General features: G+C 39.5%; 1 protein-coding gene and 2 pseudogenes across 1 annotated transcript; 2 read left to right on the plus strand and 1 right to left on the minus strand.

Moving 5' to 3' along the window:
• The first annotated feature begins 1,333 nt into the window (after nucleotides 1–1,333).
• Nucleotides 1,334–5,545, plus strand: LOC132119212 (transcription factor HES-5-like). Its single transcript, XM_059529004.1, has 3 exons — nucleotides 1,334–1,381; nucleotides 1,495–1,603; nucleotides 5,097–5,545. The coding sequence occupies exons 1-3, from the start codon at nucleotides 1,334–1,336 to the stop codon at nucleotides 5,468–5,470; spliced, it is 531 nt and encodes a 176-aa protein (XP_059384987.1). The 3' UTR covers nucleotides 5,471–5,545.
• An 11,491-nt stretch (nucleotides 5,546–17,036) lies between these two features.
• Nucleotides 17,037–17,762, minus strand: LOC132119113 (transcription factor HES-5-like; annotated as a pseudogene).
• Nucleotides 17,763–22,987: 5,225 nt separating this feature from the next.
• Nucleotides 22,988–24,238, plus strand: LOC132119703 (transcription factor HES-5-like; annotated as a pseudogene).
• Nucleotides 24,239–25,742: the final 1,504 nt, after the last annotated feature.

A 25,742-nucleotide genomic window follows, 5' to 3' on the forward strand; every position in this document is an offset into this window, starting at 1 on the left:
CACTTAATATCTACCGCCAGTGTTAAATAACAATAAAAATATCAGTTTTAATTTAAAATAGATTTAATTTTTTAGTTATAACTTCGAAAACATTTCACAGAGAATATATTAAAAAAAAAAAAAACATAAGTGATACATCACTAAAAAGTTATAAAAAAAATATTGCATTCAATATGTAGCATTGGGGATTTATTGAAAGTGTTTGCTGTATTCTTATAATTAAAAAAGAAATGCAGTTAATTAAATGAGTTTAAATAAATGTTATGTGTATTTTTATTGATTATTCTATTTTTCTAATCAATATTCACTTGCAATCAAGAACAAAATACAGTGGTAATATTTGTAGATAAAGATTTTTTTGTAACTATTAATAGATAGTGTTTTTAAAAGGTCACTTATGTGCTTTACAGAATGAAATCAAAACACAAAAGTTTATAAAAATCTATAAAATGGATCACTGAAATGCTCACAACACATTAAGTACGTAAATAAATCAACAAAAAGTTGATAAGCATGCTTCAGGCTTTCCTCCAGAAACCCAGTTAGTCCAGTCCTGTGGGAGCCGACACACTTCTATTGTGTGAGTGATTTAATGATGATACAGAAGTGTGGGAAGCTGTGTGTCTCTGTGGCTCCACCAGATCCAGGAGCGCTGGGGCGTGTGATCGGGGTCCACATTGTGCCATGAACCAGCTGTGTGTGTGTGTGTGTGTGTGTGTGTGTGTGTGTGTGTGTGTGTGTGTGTGAAACACAATCCTGAGGACAGGTACAACCACAGGACTCATAGAACAGCTGCTTCACCAGAATATCCTGTTACACTGATCTAAAATACTGTTTCATTACAGCATTTTAACTGATTATAAACTGTGTTGATTTTATTCATAAACGATTAAACTCCTGGAGAAACGTGTGTTTGTATAAATGCACACATGAAAGTGTGTATGCATTACAATTTTTTTTAAAAATGTCATTGCTTTGCTCATTTTTATGATACTGTGTGGTTATTTTAGAGGAAATGAAATCTCAGTATGGCACTGATTTGGTTATGACATTGCTTCAGTGTCACTGATGTGAACATGAGCTCTCAGCACTTTCCCAGAGTCACTCTCCACCTGCTCCTTTGAGCTCCTGATGGAGGATCATTGAGCATGTGGCGCTCCACATCCCTCATTGTCTGTCTGAGCTCTTCCATTGGCTCCAAACGGTGAGAAACTCCAACAAGCTCAAGCCTCACACATTCATATGGAGATTTGGGAGTATAAATAGAGGAGCTGCAGCCAGTGCAAACCAGACTCACTCTGAACAGAGAGATCTACAGCACAGAGATCCAGACATGACAGCTACAATCATCTCAAAGGAGCTTCTCCCTCTCAACAACAAGGTACATTCACATCCTACTTACAGCAGCATTACTGCAGCAGCTTTCACGGCTCTTCTCAATCACTGGTTTATTCCAAGGCCACTTCTCTGATGCTTTTCTGTCTTCATTTGCAGCTGAGAAAGCCGATGGTGGAGAAGATGTGCAGAGATCGTATCAACAGCAGCATCGAGCAGCTCAAGTGTCTTCTGGCTCCAGAGTTCCTCGAGCAGCAGACTGATTCAAGCTGATTTCCTGGAGATGATACCCAGCAGAAGCATCTACTGAAACACCAGTGGTTTCTAAAACATCTGATGAAGTAAAAGTGGCTGTTCCTCTATCAGCTGCACTTCACAGTAACAGCAAATGCATTGATTTAAACACCTGACACCTGAAGGAAAGCAAACAAGGAAAACAAGTCTATATCAGACACCGAGGATGTGAACCACATTTTAGTTCACAATATTTCTTTCTGATGTGCAAAGACTGCTAATCTGTGTCAGATTTTATAATTCACATCGATGTTAGGTGCAACTTAGTTTAATTGGATTTGATTTTATGAATCCAGTTTTGTTTCCAATACTGGATATGTGTTGTGTATTGTTGAATACATTTGTATACACCTTCAGTGAAGGCCAATTACATTTTTTATTACACAATGGTAAATCTTTTCTTTATGTGAAGTACAAATATCCCATATTGGGAGCTGGTTTTTAATATTTTGTCAGTATGATAAACACTCAGTTGTCCTCATAGGACATTTAATCATATCATAGAATCACATCTAAATGTGGTTCAGTGTTTTTTCTGCCATGCAAATAACTCACTTTTGTTGAGTTTGACACCTGTGGATGTATATGTCATCATAAAATTTTGATTAACCCTTAATTACCTTGACATTAAGCACTACTCTTTCTGGTATGCTTTACTTTCACCCCTCATGTGGAGGAATGTTAATATGTCACATGACTTTTGTAAAGTTTAATAAAATGTATTTGATGTGAATTCCAATATGTGTTTAATATTTTTGGAGACCTTTTAATGCAAATGTTGTGATATGTCATCACCAATTTATTTGCTTTCATAATGAAATCATGTCATCACAAAATAATAAAAACAAGTTCAAATGTACTTTCTGCTGTTGCATTCTGTTTTGTCATAAAATGTCATATTTTAAACACGGTCATGAAAAGAAAGGAATATTTTGTACAATTAAAATTATTTAGATTGTTAATATTTGAGCAATAAAGTTTTTCTAGTATTTTCCAGTTAATATTTTGCAATAGTACGTCAGTATTTATTAATAATTCTTACACAAACAAAACTTGATTGCCACAAAAAAAGCTCTTAATGGAATAATTATATGTACAGCAAGAATTAAAAAAGTGGAGCGAAAATCTTGGATTTTTTCTTTTTCAGTAAACTTTTCTGATTATACTCTCTTCCACTTATTTATTTATTTATTTTTGTTTTATTTATTTTTTTGTGGAAATTCTCATCAAAAGAGTTTCTAAAAATAAGATTAGGTCAGATACTGTGATTATTTGATTTTTAAATTAGATCCCGCGGGGAAATTATGCCAATTAAGTCCAGAAATATTGAAAAGTAATTCTACAGCAAACTGCTTGAAGTGACAAAAATATAGTTTTCTCATTACTCAGGTGTTAATAATCTGAATTGTTTTAATCCAAGGAAACCATAAATGACCAGATATTTGAAATGCAGTTTTATTCTTAGTAAATATGGATTAATTTATCTTCAAAATATAAAGAGACAGAAAGGATTGTCAGCTGTTTAAATCACGTTGCAAGTGTTTCAGATTCCTAATTGATTCATATTACTTGTGTCAGAGAAGCAACTAGTAGCCAGTTTGACCAGTTTGAAAGCAGTAATCATTTGGAGACGTGTGTCTGCTGTGGGTTTCAGTAGGACACGTCTATTGTTGTGTAACTGAATTTAGTGAATGACCAGAGCGTGAGAAACTGAACTCACTCAAAGACCCTCAGAGACAATAGAACTCAACTAACAGACTTGATCAGATTGGACTTTATACTATTTTTTACTTCGTACAGTGATTGTATAAGTCCACAATGAAAAGAACTGAATCATATGTTTTATTTTAAGAAATTAGTCTTCAGATTCATGTGAAAATGTTCTTTATTTCAGCATATCTTCAGCATCAGAGGCGTGAGAAAGCTTGTAGGGAGTCTGTCCTGTATTAAGGCTCATTATCATGTGAATAGACACACTTCTATTGTTGTGTGTGAGAAACTCTGGAGAACAGAGTCACAGTTCTCGTGTCATTAGCATCCTAAACCCCAACACAAGCTCAGGATTCAACAAACACACAAGGGAGAACACACACTTCTGGATATTTACATGCATGAGCTTGACGAGCTGGTTTTATGATGTCACTGATGATGTCATCAGCAGCGGGAACAGAATTTCTGTTTATTTTCACAGTTTTTATTATCACAGTTGATTTTCCTTTATGCATCATGAGCTTTTAAAATTACTTAACTTTTGCATCATATGCTCAAGACACTTTTGTCATTTAAATACAAACATAACTCATAAATGTTACTAAAATCTAATTTAAAAAAAACAGCTTTGATAAAAAAAGTGATGTTTTGCATATGCCATGATAAATTTAATAAAATACTTATTTTTGCATATTCTCATTGCATGAGACTATTTCTGATCAGAAGGTGTTTGATGACATGTTGCTGTTCATCAGGAGGTTTTCCTCCAGATGGTTGGTGACGTCAGGTTGATCACCGAGTCTTCAGCGTCACTAAAGCTCCATTCAGGACTCTGATGCTTTTGTGCTCCATTGATGTGAACACAGAGAGTCAGTGTGGGAACCTCACATGAGATCAACTCACACTGACCAACACACACACACACACACACATCTGGAGTCCTGGAGTCTCAGACAATGGAGACAATGACGTCTGAATTCCAGCGCACAACTCTAAAGCTTTAGATATAAATGCAATCATCTGTAAACATCTAGAAAAATGAATTTTATGGCACTGCATACATGAGTATAAGTACAACACACATATGGATATGGTTAACTAAAACAAGGTGACCATATTTATTCATTCACAAATAAAAAATTGTTTTTAATCATATTTGAAAAATGTTTAAGTAATAATTACAATAGTTCATTTTTAAATAATATTAAATATTTTTATTTTTTTTCATTTAATATGATGAATAAAAATAGAGCTGTCTGATGCTCTGCAAAGCTTCTCCACGTGTGTTTCTAGTAATGATGAGCGTGTGCTGCTTCAGTGTCACTGATGTGAACATGAGCTCTCAGCACTTTCCCAGAGTCACTCTCCACCTGCTCCTTTGAGCTCCTGATGGAGGATCATTGAGCATGTGGCGCTCCACATCCCTCATTGTCTGTCTGAGCTCTTCCATTGGCTCCAAACGGTGAGAAACTCCAACAAGCTCAAGCCTCACACATTCATATGGAGATTTGGGAGTATAAATAGAGGAGCTGCAGCCAGTGCAAACCAGACTCACTCTGAACAGAGAGATCTACAGCACAGAGATCCAGACATGACAGCTACAATCATCTCAAAGGAGCTTCTCCCTCTCAACAACAAGGTACATTCACATCCTACTTACAGCAGCATTACTGCAGCAGCTTTCACGGCTCTTCTCAATCACTGGTTTATTCCAAGGCCACTTCTCTGATGCTTTTCTGTCTTCATTTGCAGCTGAGAAAGCCGATGGTGGAGAAGATGTGCAGAGATCGTATCAACAGCAGCATCGAGCAGCTCAAGTGTCTTCTGGCTCCAGAGTTCCTCGAGCAGCAGACTGATTCAAGCTGATTTCCTGGAGATGAAGGTCAACTTCCTGCAACAACACAACTCCAGTTCACATGCTGTCAATCAAGGCTTCTTCAGGAGTGTCGGTGAGATTGTGCACTTCCTGTTCAAAGATGAGATGAAGACACAGAGCCAGAGAAGACTGCTGAAGCACGTCCAGAAGCTGCAGACATCATGTGATCAGAACAGGAGGGAAAGTGTCCTGCCAGACCAGAAGACCTCCAGCAAAGACATGAATGTCAACAAGAGCGCCATCTGGAGGCCTTGATAGAGCCTTACAGACTCAGACTGAACATCTACACTAGATTCAGTGTAGACTATTATACTTTTAGTTTCTCTTTTTGAGAAAAGTATTTCATGAGTTCCAGTTTGGAAGAGATATTTGCCCTGTTAAGTGCTCTGATGATTCAATCTTCAATGAAGATTTTTCTCTGTTTGAGAAAATGTCCTTTAACTGTTTTTAGTTTGAATCCCATCATGGCACACTGTGCCTCTGCAGGTTTAATTGGACTTATTAGTCTAAAAGTGCATTAAAATGCATTTTTCATATCCTTTGGGTATAATTCTAACATTTGAGGTGATGCATTATGTGACCGTGCAGTCAAATCACCTTTATCTTAGTTTCATTTTGAAACACTTTTCATTTTTTGCAACTGGCGGAAACCATTTATTGATCTTTTGGATCATATTTGTTGTTTTATGATGATGATATGATGTATCAGTTTATCACTGTCCTGTATTAAAGTGCCTTATCTTGGGCTTATAATAAGTCTTTAAATCTCATTCAAATTTGAAAGATTATCAAAATGATTTAATCTGAACAACATGTTACTCATGTTTTATAAGTTTGGGCAAGAGTTGGTCAGTGTCCAATATATGGAATTAATATTTATGGTTGTTTTCAATCTTATTGAGATTTATTTGAAGCCCAGCTGGGCTCGTATTTGTGTTTCTGAGAAAATAATATGCAGATCTGAAAAGATCATGGATTTATTTTTCAAGAGGTTATTCCTCATCTTTCTGTCAGTACCATGTACTGTGCTTCTGAACTGCCTTTTGCAAGGGTTGCTTTGTAAAAACCTTTTCACTGTGTTAGTGAAATGTTGTTTCCTTCTGTGAAGGAATTTGTTTTAAAATTATGAAACGTAAAGGCCATTGAATGTATTTCAATCAGTCTGAGGCGAAATAAAACAATCAAAAAAAAAAAGTGACTTTGTCTATTCATTTAGAGTACGTCTGATTGTTTTTATTATGCATGAACAATTCAGTTATCAACCAGCATTAAATATTCCGGGGGTTTGTTTATGAAGCTAATCATGAGATGTTTTTTAATGAGTAAAGAGTTAAAATAGCCCCTTTTGTAATATTTCTGAAAACATATTGTTTTTGCTGAAATGTACTCACCCTCAGGCCATCCAAGATATAGATGAGTTTGTATCTTCTGATGGGTGCCGTCAGAATAAGAGTCCAAACAACTGATAAAAACATCCCAATAATCCACAAGACTCCAGTCCATCAGTTTATGTCAATGTCTTGTGAAGTAAAGAGCTGTGTGTTTGTAAGAAATCATGTGAGAAGCAATAGGAGATTTTTTCACTGGAGGAAGCGTATTTATGGATTATGGACTCAAATTTAAAAAGAAAGCAACAGTTTAAAGTTATAATTAATTCCTTGATGGATTTGTTTATTACAAAGATGCATCATTTTGCTTATTTTTATATAATAAAAATCCTTTTGAATGTGGCTTTGACTTGATTGTGGAATTTGAGAGATTTTGTTTAATGTTTTGCTTATGTTAAACTGATAGACATTTTTAAATACACTTCTATTTGCGACTTTGTAGGTTGTGTATATTACAGTTTTTTTCGATTGCTAAACGAAAGTGAGCACAACTGGAGCTCCATGTGCAAAACTCTAACTACAGTCTGCACAGCAGCGGTTCATGTGGACCCATCTCTAGTTCGTTTTTCATTGCTTGAACACAGTTTTCAAAACTCTACACACTTATCCCACGACTTTACAGTTTTTTACAATCGCTATGACAGATTTTTCAATACATTTAACAAATTTCCTAAACTCTTAACACACCAACACACCTAAAACACACAATTGGCAAAACGGTTAATTTCATGCTCAAAATCACACATTGTAAACTAAACTCCAAATCTAATTTTCAAAATACACTAACACAATACACGATGTCTACCAAAACACTGCAAACATGTTTCAAAATCAAATAATTATTCAAAACACTAACACATGTTCTCTTCCAACAGGAACATTTAGTCAATCATAACACAATGACAAAAAAAACACGATCATCAGCTGAAATTACAGAAACTGCATTATTTTATGTGACAGGTCTGCCCTTATACAATGGACAGTACAGTATATTGTATTGATCAGAGATTGTGTTTTGCACTGTAGTTTCTTTTGAAGCCTCTCTACATTTTTGTTTTGTTGGGTTTAGTAAATGCATGCATTTTGTCACAAAAAATGAATGACCATCTCAGAGTAGCTTTATAGAATGTACAGTTACAGTTCTAAAAAAAAGACAGAGACAGAATTGCTGCAGTAAAGACTTTATTTGCAAAAGGACATTACTGCAAGATATACAAACAGAAAAAGCACCGGAATAATAATTAAAAAAAACAAAGTAAACTTCTAATCTGCCCGGTCTTCTGCATTTGGCCACATGTTCTCATCCACATCACACCTGATATCTTCTCTGGCAAGGCATCGTGGGAAGAATCTTTTTGCATGCCTTATCCACCCCTGGCAGTGTTCAGCTGTGATGTCTTGGCATGCAGCATCCATTGCATCCAGGAGGGACATTTGGTCATGTGGGCGATGGTCAAAAACCTTCCATCTCCAGGATGAGAAAAACTCCTCAATGGGGTTGAGGAAAGGGGAGTAAGGAGCAAGGAAAAGGGACACCATCCTAGGATGGGCGTCAAACCATGCTGTGACTGCACGGGAATGGTGGAATGCCACATTGTCCCATGTGATCACATATATTGGCAAGTGTTCTCCCACCTGTCCCCTTTCTACCTCTGGCACCAATCTTTCGTGCAGGTCTTCTAAAAATAGGAGAAGGCGGTCGGTGTTGTAGGGGCCAATCTCACATTTATGCAGGAGTGCACCATTGTTGGAGATTGCGGCACACATGGTGATGTTGGCTCCTCTCTGGCCCGGCACGGTAACTGTGGCCCTTTTGCCAATTATGTTTCTCCCACGGCGACGCCTTTTCGCCAAGTTGAAGCCAGCCTCGTCACCATAGATAATTTCATGTGGGACTTGATTGGCCTCCAACTCCATGACTCTCTGAAAGTAATTAGACACAGTGTATGTACATGCTGTGCTGTACTGTATATCTACTGTATGTCCTAATGTACTCCAGGTTTATAGAGTAGTTTACTGCAAAACACACTGTGTATAGTACAGTAATGACTGTATTGCATAACCTTACCTGGACGTATTGGTGACGGAGTTCTTTGATGCGCTCACTGTTCCTTTCAAAAGGAACTTTGTATAGTTGTTTCATTAGGACTCTGTGTTTAGCTAGAGTCCGAGAAATGGATGTTATGCTGATTGCTGCAATGTTCCCAAAGACAAGGTTGTCCTCTACAACTCTGGACTGAATGTCCTTCAGTTTTATTTCATTGTCAGCAATCACCATGTTGACAATAGCAAGTTCCTGTTCTTCATTCAGGAGCTTTCCTCTGCCCCCTGAGGGAGGTAGACGTTGAATCCTTAGAGGAACAAAATACAGTTACATATTAGAGACCGGAGGCATACAGTCACTCTAATACTGTAAATGGTAATATTACAGTATTTACAGTACACTTTGCTGTAGGAGAAGCAATATCCTACCTGTTGGTTTCTCTGAAAATACGGACAATGGATGCCACTGTGTCCCGGCTGAGATTTGGTTGTACTCGTTCACCAGCCTCTCTATACGATAGCCCATGGTTTATGACATGGTCAATGATAGTTGCTCTTATTTGATCAGTTACCCTAGCTCTGGTCTTTCTTTGAGCGCCACCACGCATTCTAACTCCTCTCCCTCTCCCTCGCCCCACTCCTCTGTCTCGTCCTTGTCCTTGCCCCACTCCTCTCCCTTGCCCTTGTCCTTGCCCCACTCCTCTCCCTCTCCCTTGCCCTTGTCCTTGCCCCACTCCTCTCCCTTGTCCTGGTACTCGTCTTCCTCTCCCTCTTGCAGGCATTCTTTCTTTCTTTCTTTCTTTCTTTGTGTTGCTCTATATTGTTTCTTTTCCACACAAGATCAGCCCAAAGAGTCCTCTTTTAGAACATATGATCATGTGATTGAAAGAACCTCAACACCTGAGTGTGCTTCCTAGATGGGAATCAGCTGTGATTTATATATTTGCATAACTTCAATAAGCTGTTTCTCATTAGCAATGGAATAAAATACAGGGAATATATTTGTGTTTCAATTCACAATATGAACAGCTGTTTACCTTGACTTTAGCCTGTAAGGTTAGGTTTAGAACATGGTGTTATCTGTTCTGACATACAGTGTTAAATCATTGGTAAATTTGGCAGTTAAAATCCATTGTTTTGGTCTTGTTTGAGTGTGTGTGTAAAAGAAGTTCAAGCATTTTAAATTTGTGTTAATTGTATGCATTTTGTGTTAAAGCAACAAGAAATGTGTTAATAGTATAGCTTACACAGGCGGATGTAGTGCTAACTGTGTTAAGAGTTTTGGAAAATTGTTAAAAGTATTGAAAAATCTGTCATAGCAATCGTAAAAAACTGTAACCACAACCTGCACAACACTGTGGATTTACAGCACTTTGTTCAAATGCTAACACACTGCTGTCAAAACTGTGAAGCACACATTCAAAACAGAATAGATTTCAAACACTGCAGATTGCAATTTCAGGATTAGCCCCTCAATTATTGGTTCGAATTACAGTATGTACTTTTAGTTTCAACCTTTTTTTTCTCTCATTACTGTAATTCTGTAAATTACTACAGACTATTGAAGCAAACTGCTAATTTTCATTTACCTTAAATAATTGTTATGTTCTAAAAATGTTAATGAATAATCTGAAAGAATGCCACTCCTTTCTTTGAAGAAAACATTACTTCATATGAAGTCATTGTAATTGTTCATACTGTAAAGATGAACAGTTTGTATTTTCTGTGTTGGTGTTTGATGCCATTGTTTCTCCTCTCGGTGTGTTCTGAGTGACGGTGTGTGTTATCTCAGCGAGGGTTGTGTGTGGTGTTTTTCCTCTCGGTGTGTTCTGAGTGACGGTGTGTGTTATCTCAGCGAGGGTCGTGTGTGGTGTTTCTCCTCTCGGTGTGTTCTGAGTGACGGTGTGTGTTATCTCAGCGAGGGTTGTGTGTGGTGTTTCTCCTCTCGGTGTGTTCTGAGTGACGGTGTGTGTTATCTCAGCGAGGGGTGTGTGTGGTGTTTCTCCTCTCGGTGTGTTCTGAGTGACGGTGTGTGTTATCTCAGCGAGGGTCGTGTGTAGTGTTTCTCCTCTCGGTGTGTTCTGAGTGACGGTGTGTGTTATCTCAGCGAGGGTTGTGTGTGGTGTTTCTCCTCTCGGTGTGTTCTGAGTGACGGTGTGTGTTATCTCAGCGAGGGTTGTGTGTGGTGTTTCTCCTCTCGGTGTGTTCTGAGTGACGGTGTGTGTTATCTCAGCGAGGGTCGTGTGTAGTGTTTCTCCTCTCGGTGTGTTCTGAGTGACGGTGTGTGTTATCTCAGCGAGGGTTGTGTGTGGTGTTTCTCCTCTCGGTGTGTTCTGAGTGACGGTGTGTGTTATCTCAGCGAGGGTTGTGTGTGGTGTTTCTCCTCTCGGTGTGTTCTGAGTGACGGTGTGTGTTATCTCAGTGAGGGTTGTGTGTGGTGTTTCTCCTCTCGGTGTGTTCTGGGTGACGGTGTGTGTTATCTCAGCGAGGGTTGTGTGTGGTGTTTCTCCTCTCGGTGTGTTCTGAGTGACGGTGTGTGTTATCTCAGCGAGGGGTGTGTGTGGTGTTTCTCCTCTCGGTGTGTTCTGGGTGACGGTGTGTGTTATCTCAGCGAGGGTCGTGTGTGGTGTTTCTCCTCTCGGTGTGTTCTGAGTGACGGTGTGTGTTATCTCAGTGAGGGTCGTGTGTGGTGTTTCTCCTCTCGGTGTGTTCTGAGTGACGGTGTGTGTTATCTCAGCGAGGGTCGTGTGTAGTGTTTCTCCTCTCGGTGTGTTCTGAGTGACGGTGTGTGTTATCTCAGCGAGGGTCGTGTGTGGTGTTTCTCCTCTCGGTGTGTTCTGAGTGACGGTGTGTGTTATCTCAGCGAGGGTTGTGTGTGGTGTTTCTCCTCTCGGTGTGTTCTGAGTGACGGTGTGTGTTATCTCAGCGAGGGGTGTGTGTGGTGTTTCTCCTCTCGGTGTGTTCTGAGTGACGGTGTGTGTTATCTCAGCGAGGGTCGTGTGTAGTGTTTCTCCTCTCGGTGTGTTCTGAGTGACGGTGTGTGTTATCTCAGCGAGGGTTGTGTGTGGTGTTTCTCCTCTCGGTGTGTTCTGAGTGACGGTGTGTGTTATCTCAGCGAGGGTTGTGTGTGGTGTTTCTCCTCTCGGTGTGTTCTGAGTGACGGTGTGTGTTATCTCAGCGAGGGGTGTGTGTGGTGTTTCTCCTCTCGGTGTGTTCTGAGTGACGGTGTGTGTTATCTCAGCGAGGGTTGTGTGTGGTGTTTCTCCTCTCGGTGTGTTCTGAGTGACGGTGTGTGTTATCTCAGTGAGGGTCGTGTGTGGTGTTTCTCCTCTCGGTGTGTTCTGAGTGACGGTGTGTGTTATCTCAGCGAGGGTCGTGTGTAGTGTTTCTCCTCTCGGTGTGTTCTGAGTGACGGTGTGTGTTATCTCAGTGAGGGTCGTGTGTGGTGTTTCTCCTCTCGGTGTGTTCTGAGTGACGGTGTGTGTTATCTCAGCGAGGGTTGTGTGTAGTGTTTCTCCTCTCGGTGTGTTCTGGGTGACGGTGTGTGTTATCTCAGTGAGGGTTGTGTGTGGTGTTTCTCCTCTCGGTGTGTTCTGAGTGACGGTGTGTGTTATCTCAGCGAGGGGTGTGTGTGGTGTTTCTCCTCTCGGTGTGTTCTGAGTGACGGTGTGTGTTATCTCAGTGAGGGTTGTGTGTGGTGTTTTTCCTCTCGGTGTGTTCTGAGTGACGGTGTGTGTTATCTCAGCGAGGGTTGTGTGTGGTGTTTTTCCTCTCGGTGTGTTCTGAGTGACGGTGTGTGTTATCTCAGTGAGGGTTGTGTGTGGTGTTTCTCCTCTCGGTGTGTTCTGAGTGACGGTGTGTGTTATCTCAGTGAGAGTTGTGTGTGGTGTTTTTCCTCTCGGTGTGTTCTGAGTGACGGTGTGTGTTATCTCAGCGAGGGTTGTGTGTGGTGTTTTTCCTCTCGGTGTGTTCTGAGTGACGGTGTGTGTTATCTCAGCGAGGGTTGTGTGTGGTGTTCCTCCTCTCGGTGTGTTCTGAGTGACGGTGTGTGTTATCTCAGTGAGGGTTGTGTGTGGTGTTTCTCCTCTCGGTGTGTTCTGAGTGACGGTGTGTGTTATCTCAGCGAGGGTTGTGTGTGGTGTTTTTCCTCTCGGTGTGTTCTGAGTGACGGTGTGTGTTATCTCAGTGAGAGTTGTGTGTGGTGTTTCTCCTCTCGGTGTGTTCTGAGTGATGTGTGTGTTATCTCAGCGAGGGTTGTGTGTAGTGTGTCTCCTCTCTGTGTGTTCTGAGTGACGGTGTGTGTTATCTCAGCGAGGGTCGTGTGTGGTGTTTCTCCTCTCGGTGTGTTCTGAGTGACGGTGTGTGTTATCTCAGTGAGGGTTGTGTGTGGTGTTTCTCCTCTCGGTGTGTTCTGAGTGACGGTGTGTGTTATCTCAGCGAAGGTTGTGTGTAGTGTTTCTCCTCTCGGTGTGTTCTGGGTGACGGTGTGTGTTATCTCAGTGAGGGTTGTGTGTGGTGTTTCTCCTCTCGGTGTGTTCTGAGTGACGGTGTGTGTTATCTCAGCGAGGGGTGTGTGTGGTGTTTCTCCTCTCGGTGTGTTCTGAGTGACGGTGTGTGTTATCTCAGCGAGGGTCGTGTGTAGTGTTTTTCCTCTCGGTGTGTTCTGAGTGACGGTGTGTGTTATCTCAGTGAGGGTTGTGTGTGGTGTTTCTCCTCTCGGTGTGTTCTGAGTGACGGTGTGTGTTATCTCAGTGAGGGTTGTGTGTTGTGTTTCTCCTCTCGGTGTGTTCTGAGTGACGGTGTGTGTTATCTCAGCGAGGGTTGTGTGTGGTGTTTTTCCTCTCGGTGTGTTCTGAGTGACGGTGTGTGTTATCTCAGTGAGGGTTGTGTGTGGTGTTTCTCCTCTCGGTGTGTTCTGAGTGACGGTGTGTGTTATCTCAGTGAGAGTTGTGTGTGGTGTTTTTCCTCTCGGTGTGTTCTGAGTGACGGTGTGTGTTATCTCAGTGAGGGTTGTGTGTGGTGTTTCTCCTCTCGGTGTGTTCTGAGTGACGGTGTGTGTTATCTCAGTGAGAGTTGTGTGTGGTGTTTTTCCTCTCGGTGTGTTCTGAGTGACGGTGTGTGTTATCTCAGTGAGGGTTGTGTGTGGTGTTTCTCCTCTCGGTGTGTTCTGAGTGACGGTGTGTGTTATCTCAGTGAGGGTTGTGTGTGGTGTTTCTCCTCTCGGTGTGTTCTGAGTGATGGTGTGTGTTATCTCAGTGAGAGTTGTGTGTGGTGTTTCTCCTCTCGGTGTGTTCTGAGTGACGGTGTGTGTTATCTCAGCGAGGGTCGTGTGTGGTGTTTCTCCTCTCGGTGTGTTCTGAGTGACGGTGTGTGTTATCTCAGCGAGGGTCGTGTGTGGTGTTTCTCCTCTCGGTGTGTTCTGAGTGACGGTGTGTGTTATCTCAGTGAGGGTTGTGTGTGGTGTTTCTCCTCTCGGTGTGTTCTGAGTGACGGTGTGTGTTATCTCAGCGAGGGTTGTGTGTAGTGTTTCTCCTCTCGGTGTGTTCTGAGTGACGGTGTGTGTTATCTCAGCGAGGGTTGTGTGTAGTGTTTCTCCTCTCTGTGTGTTCTGAGTGACGGTGTGTGTTATCTCAGCGAGGGTCGTGTGTGGTGTTTCTCCTCTCTGTGTGTTCTGAGTGACGGTGTGTGTTATCTCAGCGAGGGTTGTGTGTGGTGTTTTTCCTCTCGGTGTGTTCTGAGTGACGGTGTGTGTTATCTCAGTGAGAGTTGTGTGTGGTGTTTCTCCTCTCGGTGTGTTCTGAGTGACGGTGTGTGTTATCTCAGTGAGAGTTGTGTGTGGTGTTTCTCCTCTCGGTGTGTTCTGAGTGACGGTGTGTGTTATCTCAGTGAGAGTTGTGTGTGGTGTTTGGCTGCACTGAGTCTGTTTTGAGCCGTGTGTTAAGAGTTGTGTTGCTTGGAATGAGTTTTGCAGGTGATGTGAACTGTTTCGCTCAGGTGACTGTTGCTGGTGCAGACTGTAGTTAGAGTTTTGCACATGTAGCTCCAGATGTGCTCACTGTCGTTTAGCAATCGAAAAAAAACTGTAAACGGTGAAACGTGTTGTGAAGTGTTTTAAAGCTCCAGACTGACTGGTCAATTTAAAAAACATTTAACTTAAATTTTCAAAAACTGAAAAAACCTTTGATATGGATGAGAGCAGGGCTGTTTTCTCTCGTTTCAGAGTCACAAAACATTGAGTTGAATTGCAGGTTTTGGGATGCTAATGACATTGAGCTGTGATTCTTGGTACCAGAGCTTTCCCACACTGAACAATAGACATGTGCCTATTCAGATGCTAATAACAACTTGATCCTATAATAAAAATTCCCTCGGGAAGCTAATGAATGCTTCTCATCTAATACCAGATAAAAACCATTGACTACAGGTTGACGTATGTGACATATATGTATTTGCGAATACAGAGACATTTGTGAATCTTTAAGTGACACTAACAGAACTGAAGTTAAAAGCAGTTTTTAACTTTGCATGTTTGCATTTTACAATAATATAATTAACAGATAAATAAGTTTTGTCACATTTGGTGATCAATTTAATTTTTAAGTGCATAATGCTAAATAACTTGTACAAATACAAATTATTTTTTATTAGAACTATCAGTGTGTGTGTGTGTGAGTGTGTTTGCGTGTGTGTGTTTATATAGTCCCAAATAGAAGAGTAGTTCAATAATAATTAACATTAAAAAGATACTAAATAATAAATTACTATAGAAGACTGCAAAGAAACCACATTTTATATGTTTCTGAAGTGTCAGATAATTTTTTTTTATATATAAATACAATAAATAGTATTAGTGTTCATAATGTCCCAAGGCTCTTTTTCAAACCTCCTAATAATGCCAACATTTTGCAAATCTGTGCATGTGAATGAAAGTTGAAGGAACAGAGCACAACGATGGAACTATAAAAGTTTAAAACGAGGTCACTGACCTTTGACCCTGTTCTCCAGTTGAGCTCTATTGTCTCGGAGGGTTTGTTTCTCACACTCTATTCATTCACTCAATTTAGATGTAAGGGCTGTTTGTTTCAGTATTTATTAATCAGTCAGTAGCGACTAACAGTATTTGAACCCTTATGTCATACTTACAGTATGAATTTCAGATAGAAACACTTGAAATTTTGTTATCTGATGCAATGTCATTCAAACAATAAGTGTAAATTCGGTGTTTGAACACTGAGGAATTTTAGTTTCTACCTCAAAACATGATTTTATTCACTGACGCTTAAATAAATGAAACCACGTACAGTAGTAGAGTTTAGCTTTGTTTATTTTTCTTGTGTATGGAAAATATCTCTCATACACATTACTTTCACTGTTGGAAGCATTTGTTTCAATACAAGTTGCTTCATTAAACTGAAAATCAAAGCAGAGAAACGCCCTCTGGAGGACAAAAATGACAATAAATGTGTCCAAAACACATAATATCAACAGATTTACAATAATGTAAATATAGTCATGTATACAGAGCGTGCATATATAGAGGAAGATCTCTATACTTAACCAATGCAGGTAAGAGTTTTACATTAACCCTCATGGAGGGATTTCACCTTCGTTTCAGAATTAGAAAATGAAATTTCATTTGTAGAAAATCCTCGTAGAGGACAGTGACACACTGAAAGGTGTCATTTTTCCAAACAATAACTATGATCAAAAAGATAAATAAATGCTTTTTGCAATTTGCAAATAAGGGAACAGTATTTCAAAATGAAAAATAAAAAAAATAAAGGTGATTTGACTTTACAGTCACATAATGCATCACCTCAAAGGTGAACATTATACCGAAAGGATATGAAAAATGCATTTTAGTGCACTTTTAGACTAATAAGTCTAAGGACCTGCAGAAAATAGTGCCATATGGTATTTTGCAATGCAAGCTATATTTGAAACTAAACATAGTTAAAGGACATTTTCTCAAAAAGAGAAAGTCTTCATAGAAGGATTTCCTTCACATCACATGCAGATGTATCCTAAAGTTAACGTTGTCTAATACAAACTTTCAGTGAGAAGTGAGAAGTGAAGTGACATTCAGCCAAGTATGGTGACCCATACTCAGAATTTGTGCTCTGCATTTAACCCATCCGAAATGCACACACACAGAGCAGTGAACACACACACACTGTGAGCATACACCCGGAGCAGTGGGCAGCCCGGGGAGCAGTTGGGGGTTCGATGCCTTGCTCAAGGGCACCTAAGTCGTGGTATTGAAGGTGGAGAGAGAACTGTACATGCACTCCCCCCACCCACAATTCCTGCCGGCCCGGGACTCGAACTCACAACCTTTGGATTGGGAGTCCAACTCTCTAACCATTAGGCCACGACTTCCCCTATCAGTAAATGTACCCATCTGGAACTAGAAGTGAAGACTTCACAGAAGATCGAATCATCAGAGCACTTAACAGGGCAAATATCTCTTCCAAACTGGAACTCATTAAACACTTTTCTTCGAAAAGAGAAACTAAAAGTATAATAGTCTACACTGAATCTAGTGTAGATGTTCAGTCTGAGTCTGTAAGGCTCTATCAAGGCCTCCAGATGGCGCTCTTGTTGACATTCATGTCTTTGCTGGAGGTCTTCTGGTCTGGCAGGACACTTTCCCTCCTGTTCTGATCACATGATGTCTGCAGCTTCTGGACGTGCTTCAGCAGTCTTCTCTGGCTCTGTGTCTTCATCTCATCTTTGAACAGGAAGTGCACAATCTCACCGACACTCCTGAAGAAGCCTTGATTGACAGCATGTGAACTGGAGTTGTGTTGTTGCAGGAAGTTGACCTTCATCTCCAGGAAATCAGCTTGAATCAGTCTGCTGCTCGAGGAACTCTGGAGCCAGAAGACACTTGAGCTGCTCGATGCTGCTGTTGATACGATCTCTGCACATCTTCTCCACCATCGGCTTTCTCAGCTGCAAATGAAGACAGAAAAGCATCAGAGAAGTGGCCTTGGAATAAACCAGTGATTGAGAAGAGCCGTGAAAGCTGCTGCAGTAATGCTGCTGTAAGTAGGATGTGAATGTACCTTGTTGTTGAGAGGGAGAAGCTCCTTTGAGATGATTGTAGCTGTCATGTCTGGATCTCTGTGCTGTAGATCTCTCTGTTCAGAGTGAGTCTGGTTTGCACTGGCTGCAGCTCCTCTATTTATACTCCCAAATCTCCATATGAATGTGTGAGGCTTGAGCTTGTTGGAGTTTCTCACCGTTTGGAGCCAATGGAAGAGCTCAGACAGACAATGAGGGATGTGGAGCGCCACATGCTCAATGATCCTCCATCAGGAGCTCAAAGGAGCAGGTGGAGAGTGACTCTGGGAAAGTGCTGAGAGCTCATGTTCACATCAATGACACTGAAGCAGCACACGCTCATCATTACTAGAAACACACGTGGAGACAGTGAGCACATGATGATATCAGAGTCATGTGCATTCTTAGACATGTGATCTGAATTACTGTGTACTTTATAAAATAAAGCATTTTGTTTTTGCATTCCATTGTGTATTATCAAAGTAAAATAGTATAATATATTCTGTTTATAAAACTATATAAAATAATCTTCAATGCCAAGTCAAGTTGTTACAGTATTATTTGGATACATATGGATTTATTTATGTGTTTGTGCATAAAGATCAACATTTCAAGTCAGATATTTAGTGTCATAATTCATGATATTCTAGATTATCATTGCTGCGGTGACATCACACTCCAGATGAAGCAGATGTGTGTGTGTGTGTGTGTGTGTGTGTGTGTGTGTGTGTGTGTGTGTGTGTGTGTGTGTGTGTGTGTGTGTGTGTGTGTGTGTGTGCGTGTGAGTGTGCGTGTGAGTGTGCGTGTGCGTGTGTGTGTTGGTCAGTGTGAGTTGATCTCATGTGAGGTTCCCACACTGACTCTCTGTGTTCATATCAATGGAGCACAAAAGCATCAGAGTCCTGAATGGAGCTTTAGTGACGCTGAAGACTCGGTGATCAACCTGACGTCACCAACCATCTGGAGGAAAACCTCCTGATGAACAGCAACATGTCATCAAACACCTTCTGATTAGAAATAGTCTCATGCAATGAGAATATGCAAAAATAAGTCATTTTTTCTGCATATTAAATATTGTTCAATGCAAAAAAAACATAATTTTTTTTTAGCAAATACAATTTTAGATACATATGTGAGCTATCTTTGTGTAGATTACAAACGTTTCTTGAGCACCTGATGCAAAAGTTAAGTTATTTTAAAAGCTAATGATGCATAAAGGAAAATAAACTGGAATTCTGTTCACACTGCTGATGACATCATCAGTGACATCATAAAACCAGCTCGTCAAGCTCATGCATGTAAATATCCAGAAGTGTGTGTTCCCCCTTGTGTGTTTGTTGAATCCTGAGCTTGTGTTGGGGTTTAGGATGCTAATGCCACGAGAACTGTGACTCTGTTCTCCAGAGTTTCTCACACACAACAATAGAAGTGTGTCTATTCACATGATAATGAGCCTTAATACAGGACAGCTTTCTCACGCCTCTGATTCTGAAGATATGTTGATTTTAACATTAAACTGAAGATTTATTTTTTAAAATCAAACATTTGATTCTTCTTCTTTTTTTTATTTTGGACTTATAATATCAGTGAATTAAGTTCAAATATATCCATTGATGGGGACCTCTGACCTCTGGTCTCTTAGTTGAGTTCTATTGTCCTTTGGATTTAATTCAGATACAGTGGTCTACTGTGCAATTTTCCCTCTAGTAAAAACTGTTTTAAATGCAATGAGGGATGTGGGCCGCCACATGCTTCTTTCTAACAGCTCTTTAAACTGGCTGCTGTCACACACTCGTATGTATGTAATTGTATCTAACAGTCGTCTCTGACTTTCATATTTTGAGTTGACCATCTTGTGGGAACTTGAACTGTCCTGTGTCCCCACATTCATAAAGATGAATATAAGTGACCTTATGGCAGATGGCAGAGAGGAGAACATCCCACCGATTCACTCATCAACACACTGTTGTTCAAGCAGCTCAGGCTTCTGATTGGCTGAGAGGAGAGCGATGTGAGTATAAATGGAAGCTGAAGATGACAGATCCATGAGACAGCAGCTCCTGTGAGGAACCTTTAACACCGAAGACACTTCGGTCAAAACTGAGCTTCATCTTCAACACTTGGCCCGACAGGAATCAGCATCAGTCATGACGACCTACATGGACATGTCTTTCCAGAGCAGCATCAAGACTCAACACGTGCAACACGCAAGGTAGAAGAACTTCACAAACTGGCAGATGCATGAAAAGCCTCAAACCTAAGAGCTATCTTTTAGTATTTCATTCAGTTTTGATATTCTAAATGCACATGAACTGACGTGATTGTGTTGTTGTTTTCAGATGCGTTCTTACGTGTTTGGAGAGAAAGTGTGGCAACAGTTTGGAGAAGCTCAGGTGTGCTCTTGGAGAGTATCTTCAGAACGGCATCCACACCTCAGATCTTCTGGAGAGGGCCGTGTCTTTCATCACCCTCAAAAGAGTTTTACTTTCCCATGACGGCTACTCCAAATACTCCCGTGACATCCTGCGTCTTTTCCCTGATCACACAGAAGATGTAGCAGCGCTATGCTCTGAAGAATGAACATCACATGAGCACCAAGAACAAAACTCACAGAAAAGACTGAACATAAACACATAAAGTTTAAGCAATAACGGGCTTAAATGTAAAATATAACTTCATTTTGTTCTCCTGTGAATTTATATTTCTTGCTCAAAAGAATAGTTTTATATTTTTGTTTTCACAAATGCTCATTTTATGCATTATATGCATTATTCGTGGCAGTTACACTGCAATATATTTTAATGTTTGTAAGTGAATTATACTTTATGCTGCTTTTCGTTTAAAATGCATGAAGATATTTAAACCAGAACTCCTTTAATGGGAGTAAATGTTGTTCTATATTAATATTGTGATTCAACAACAATCTGATTATTCATGATGAGGATCTCAGGCCATACAAATGGATGATTTTGTCCAAAATAAAATAAGCTATTTACTACAATTTACATTGCAGTCTTCTGTTTGGTGAGGGTTTCCTGCTCCCAGGCTGGTCAAAAAAATGTATAAACTTTTTGCTTGCCATTTTTTAGAGTGTAAACAATGAATACATCTGATGAATGTAACGTTCAGAATTATGATCAAATTTATATCACCATGGCAACAATAGATGATGATGTGAACTGATTAATAATCACAGATGTCAATGTTTATGTAATTTAAATTAATTGAGTCTGAGGGAGCTCAGATTTTACAGAACAGAGTTTTGAACTCCATCAGATTTTATTGAACAGAATCAACTGAAACAATTGCTTCACAAAATGATTCATTGTTTTGAAACCCTTGAAACACCACGAGCTGGCAAAACAGTATGAATGCAATTAAAACTCATCCCAAACATGCATAAAACACACTTTTTACAAACCACTTGCAAATAATTCCTTGAAAATGTAGTCTATTAAATGCAAACTGCAAATTATCAAATGTCATCAAACAAGACGTATTTGTATAATATGAGGCCATTTATTAATTTGTAACTTGTTATGGAAGGCTTAACTACTTATCTTCCTTTTTTATTAAGTGTCTACATTATAAAACTGACTGAAGTTCAGGTACCATAAAGAAAACCACATACGCTGCTTCATGGATGCACTGTGATTGCCCTTTAGGGGAGAACCACTGAAATATTAAAATGTTTAGAAACCATTACCTTTACTGAAAACACACGACTTAATTGAAAACAGTGCTCTTGGAATTTAAACGAAAGGTGTGATTACAAAATGTGTTTCACCAGGTGCATGTACAGATGTGAATATATTTGCATCTAAAGCTTTAGAGTTGTGCGCTGGAATTCAGACGTCATTGTCTCCATTGTCTGAGACTCCAGGACTCCTCTGTGTGTGTGTGTGTGTGTGTGTGTGTGTGTGTGTGCTGGTCAGTGTGATTTGGTCTCATGTGAGGTTCCCACACTGATTCTCTGTGTTCATATCAATGGAGCACAAAATCATCCGAGTCCTGAATGGAGCTTTAGTGACTCAGTGACTCAGTGATCAACCTGACGTCACCAACCATCTGGAGGAAAACCTCCTGACTGGCTGATAATGCAAAAAAAAAAAAAAAACTTTATTTTCTGTTCTCATAAATTAAACGCCATTGCACAAACTTGTAAAATATTGGCAATACAGGAGAACTTCAATGAAACAAAAAATCCTTTTGAATTTTGGAAACTGTTTTGATGCAATACTGCAATACTATTATGGCATACTATTCTATTTATCAACCTTTTCATAGATAATATCAAATGGAAGTGATTTTGCAAAAAACAACAACAACAACAACAACTTTGTAGTAAGCACTACATTTAATATCCAGAAGTGTGTGTTCTCCCTTGTGTGTTTGTCGAATCCTGAGCTTGTGTTGGGGTTTAGGATGCTAATGACATGAGAACTGTGACTCTGTTCTCAAGAGTTTCTCACACACACAACAATAGAAGTGTGTCTATTCACATGAGAAGCAGATGGACAACTGCTATTAAAACCCCAGGGATTTAAACCCTAAGGAGTTTTGATGCACAAGCATTTCCCATGGAATTCAAAATGATTTAGTTACTCTGTGCAATATAAATAAATATATATATATATATATATATATAAGTTTATCAACACTTTTAATCCATGTCAATTGCTACATATATATATATATATATATATATATATATATATATATATATATATATATATATATATGTATATTTATTTTATTAACAATATATTTATATATAGTGTTATAGAAAGTTATGCACCTTTACATTTTTTTTAAAGCGTAAATGTAAAGCGCTATACAAATAAACTTGAATTGACTTTTATTATAAAAAATGTTTTCTCCAGTTCAGCTATAAAACAATTATAAATGGTCCTGTGGGTCACACAGCACAGATGATTGAGCCTTTGGTAGTCCTGTGGGAGCCGACACACTTCTATTGTGTGAGTGATTTAATGTGAATACAAATGTGTGTGATTCTGAGTGTCTCTGTGGCTCCACCTGATCCAGGAGTGTGTGACAGCAGCCAGTTTAAAGAGCTCTTAGAAAGCAGCATGTGGCGCTCCACATCCCTCATTGTCTGTCTGAGCTCTTCCATTGGCTCCAAACGGTGAGAAACTCCAACAAGCTCAAGCCTCACACATTCATATGGAGATTTGGGAGTATAAATAGAGGAGCTGCAGCCAGTGCAAACCAGACTCACTCTGAACAGAGAGATCTACAGCACAGAGATCCAGACATGACAGCTACAATCATCTCAAAGGAGCTTCTCCCTCTCAACAACAAGGTACATTCACATCCTACTTACAGCAGCATTACTGCAGCAGCTTTCACGGCTCTTCTCAATCACTGGTTTATTCCAAGGCCACTTCTCTGATGCTTTTCTGTCTTCATTTGCAGCTGAGAAAGCCGATGGTGGAGAAGATGTGCAGAGATCGTATCAACAGCAGCATCGAGCAGCTCAAGTGTCTTCTGGCTCCAGAGTTCCTCGAGCAGCAGACTGATTCAAGCTGATTTCCTGGAGATGAAGGTCAACTTCCTGCAACGACACAACTCCAGTTCACATGCTGTCAATCAAGGCTTCTTCAGGAGTGTCGGTGAGATTGTGCACTTCCTGTTCAAAGATGAGATGAAGACACAGAGCCAGAGAAGACTGCTGAAGCACGTCCAGAAGCTGCAGACATCATGTGATCAGAACAGGAGGGAAAGTGTCCTGCCAGACCAGAAGACCTCCAGCAAAGACATGAATGTCAACAAGAGCGCCATCTGGAGGCCTTGATAGAGCCTTACAGACTCAGACTGAACATCTACACTAGATTCAGTGTAGACTATTATACTTTTAGTTTCTCTTTTTGAGAAAAGTGTTTCATGAGTTCCAGTTTGGAAGAGATATTTGCCCTGTTAAGTGCTCTGATGATTCGATCTTCTGTGAAGATTTCATGTCAAGAGTTTCAGATGGGAACATTTACTGACGTCTGTATTAGACAACATTGACTTTTACATACTTTTACATCATTTATGATCTGAAAACTACTCTGATTCTGAAGCTTTGTTCTAAAAGCTGATAAAAAGAGAGTTATGTTATATGAAATGTTCTAATTTACTTATATGAATGTGATGGCAAGAATCTTGCTAAATTATTAATTCTTTATATAAGTGGCTCAAAATAAGCCCATATTTGATTATGGGCTTATTTTGAGATGAGATGATAATAATTCAAACTCTATGATTCATATTTAATCATTTCTCTTTGGTCTATAATAGATCACATTCAGATTCCCTCTGTTTTAAGGGTTTGTAAACATGTGTTGGTTGGTTAGAGCTGTCATTGTTCCTTCTGTGAAGGTTTATATACTCACAACTAATTTCTGTCATGTTGTAATTTGTAATTTTAATTGCTCATGTGATCATTTGTGTCCTTCTGTGAAGGTTATGGAAATTTTAAAAGACTAAAGCAGTTCAGTGAATGTACTGTATTTCTGCTGCGAAATAAAACAATCATCTGAACGTCTGACATCTGTGATTATTATTGTCATATATCTTAAATCCCCATCTCACTTTGTTGTCCATGTTTTTCCCACAAAATCCAATTTGAAAAGACACACTCTCATGACACACATTCAATCACAATCATTTCTTCAGCACTCACACCCAACATTTAAAAGGTTTTAACAATCGGAAACGAAAGCTATTTTTTACTCTATTTGAGCATAAGAAACTAAATTGAAGGGATAGTTGTTGAGTGATATTTTTGCGATATTTAAAATGTGAGTGTATGTAAGTCACTATGTTACAAAGCAATAACATTTCAAGACTTTATAGAAATGTGATGCTGTGAGAACGTTTTATTAGGATTACATTATGTCTCCTCCTTTAAAGATGCTAAACAAATTGAACATATAGGCTAATATATTTTGTAAGTAGCAATCTGACTGCTTATAGAGCAAGAAATACATCATAATACACATCAAATAAGACAATGAATGGAAATTGCATTAAAAACTTACTTTTATTTTCTATCTTTTCAAGCCATTATCAATTATATGAGGTTATTGTTGCATCACAATAGAATAACATTTACTCCCATTAAAGGAGTTTTGGTTTAAATCTTTTCATGCTAAACATAAAAACAGCATAAAGTATCATTCACTTACAAACACAGTTGTTTAAATGCATCGCAGAGTATCTGCCAAGAGTAATGCATATAATGCATAAAAACTAAGCATTTGTGAAAACAAAAATATTAAAATATTCTTCTTTCGAGCAAGAAATACATTCAAATGTAAAAATCATTAAGGCATAAAGTTACATATACAAAGTTAAAGGCATGACAGTGAGAGATTTTCACGAAGATTAAGTCTTCTTCACTCTTTCTCATAAGAGTCTTTTGTGTGAGTTTTGTTCTTGGTGCTCATGTGATGTTCATTCTTCAGAGCATAACGCTGCTACATCTTCTGTGTGATCAGGGAAAAGACGCAGGATGTCACGGGAGTATTTGGAGTAGCCGTCATGGGAAAGTAAAACTCTTTTGAGGGTGATGAAAGACACGGCCCTCTCCAGAAGATCTGAGGTGTGGATGCCGTTCTGAAGATACTCTCCAAGAGCACACCTGAGCTTCTCCAAACTGTTGCCACACTTTCTCTCCAAACACGTAAGAACGCATCTGAAAACAACAACACAATCACGTCAGTTCATGTGCATTTAGAATATCAAAACTGAATGAAATACTTAAAGATAGCTCTTAGGTTTGGAGCTTTTCATGCATCTGCCAGTTTGTGAAGTTCTTCTACCTTGCGTGTTGCACGTGTTGAGTCTTGATGCTGCTCTGGAAAGACATGTCCATGTAGGTCGTCATGACTGATGCTGATTCCTGTCGGGCCGAGTGTTGAAGATGAAGCTCAGTTTTGACCGAAGTGTCTTCGGTGTTAAAGGTTCCTCACAGGAGCTGCTGTCTCATGGATCTGTCATCTTCAGCTTCCATTTATACTCACATC

Source organism: Carassius carassius, chromosome 38 (genome assembly GCF_963082965.1).
Source record: "Carassius carassius chromosome 38, fCarCar2.1, whole genome shotgun sequence".
NCBI classification, from domain to species: Eukaryota; Metazoa; Chordata; class Actinopteri; order Cypriniformes; family Cyprinidae; genus Carassius; species Carassius carassius.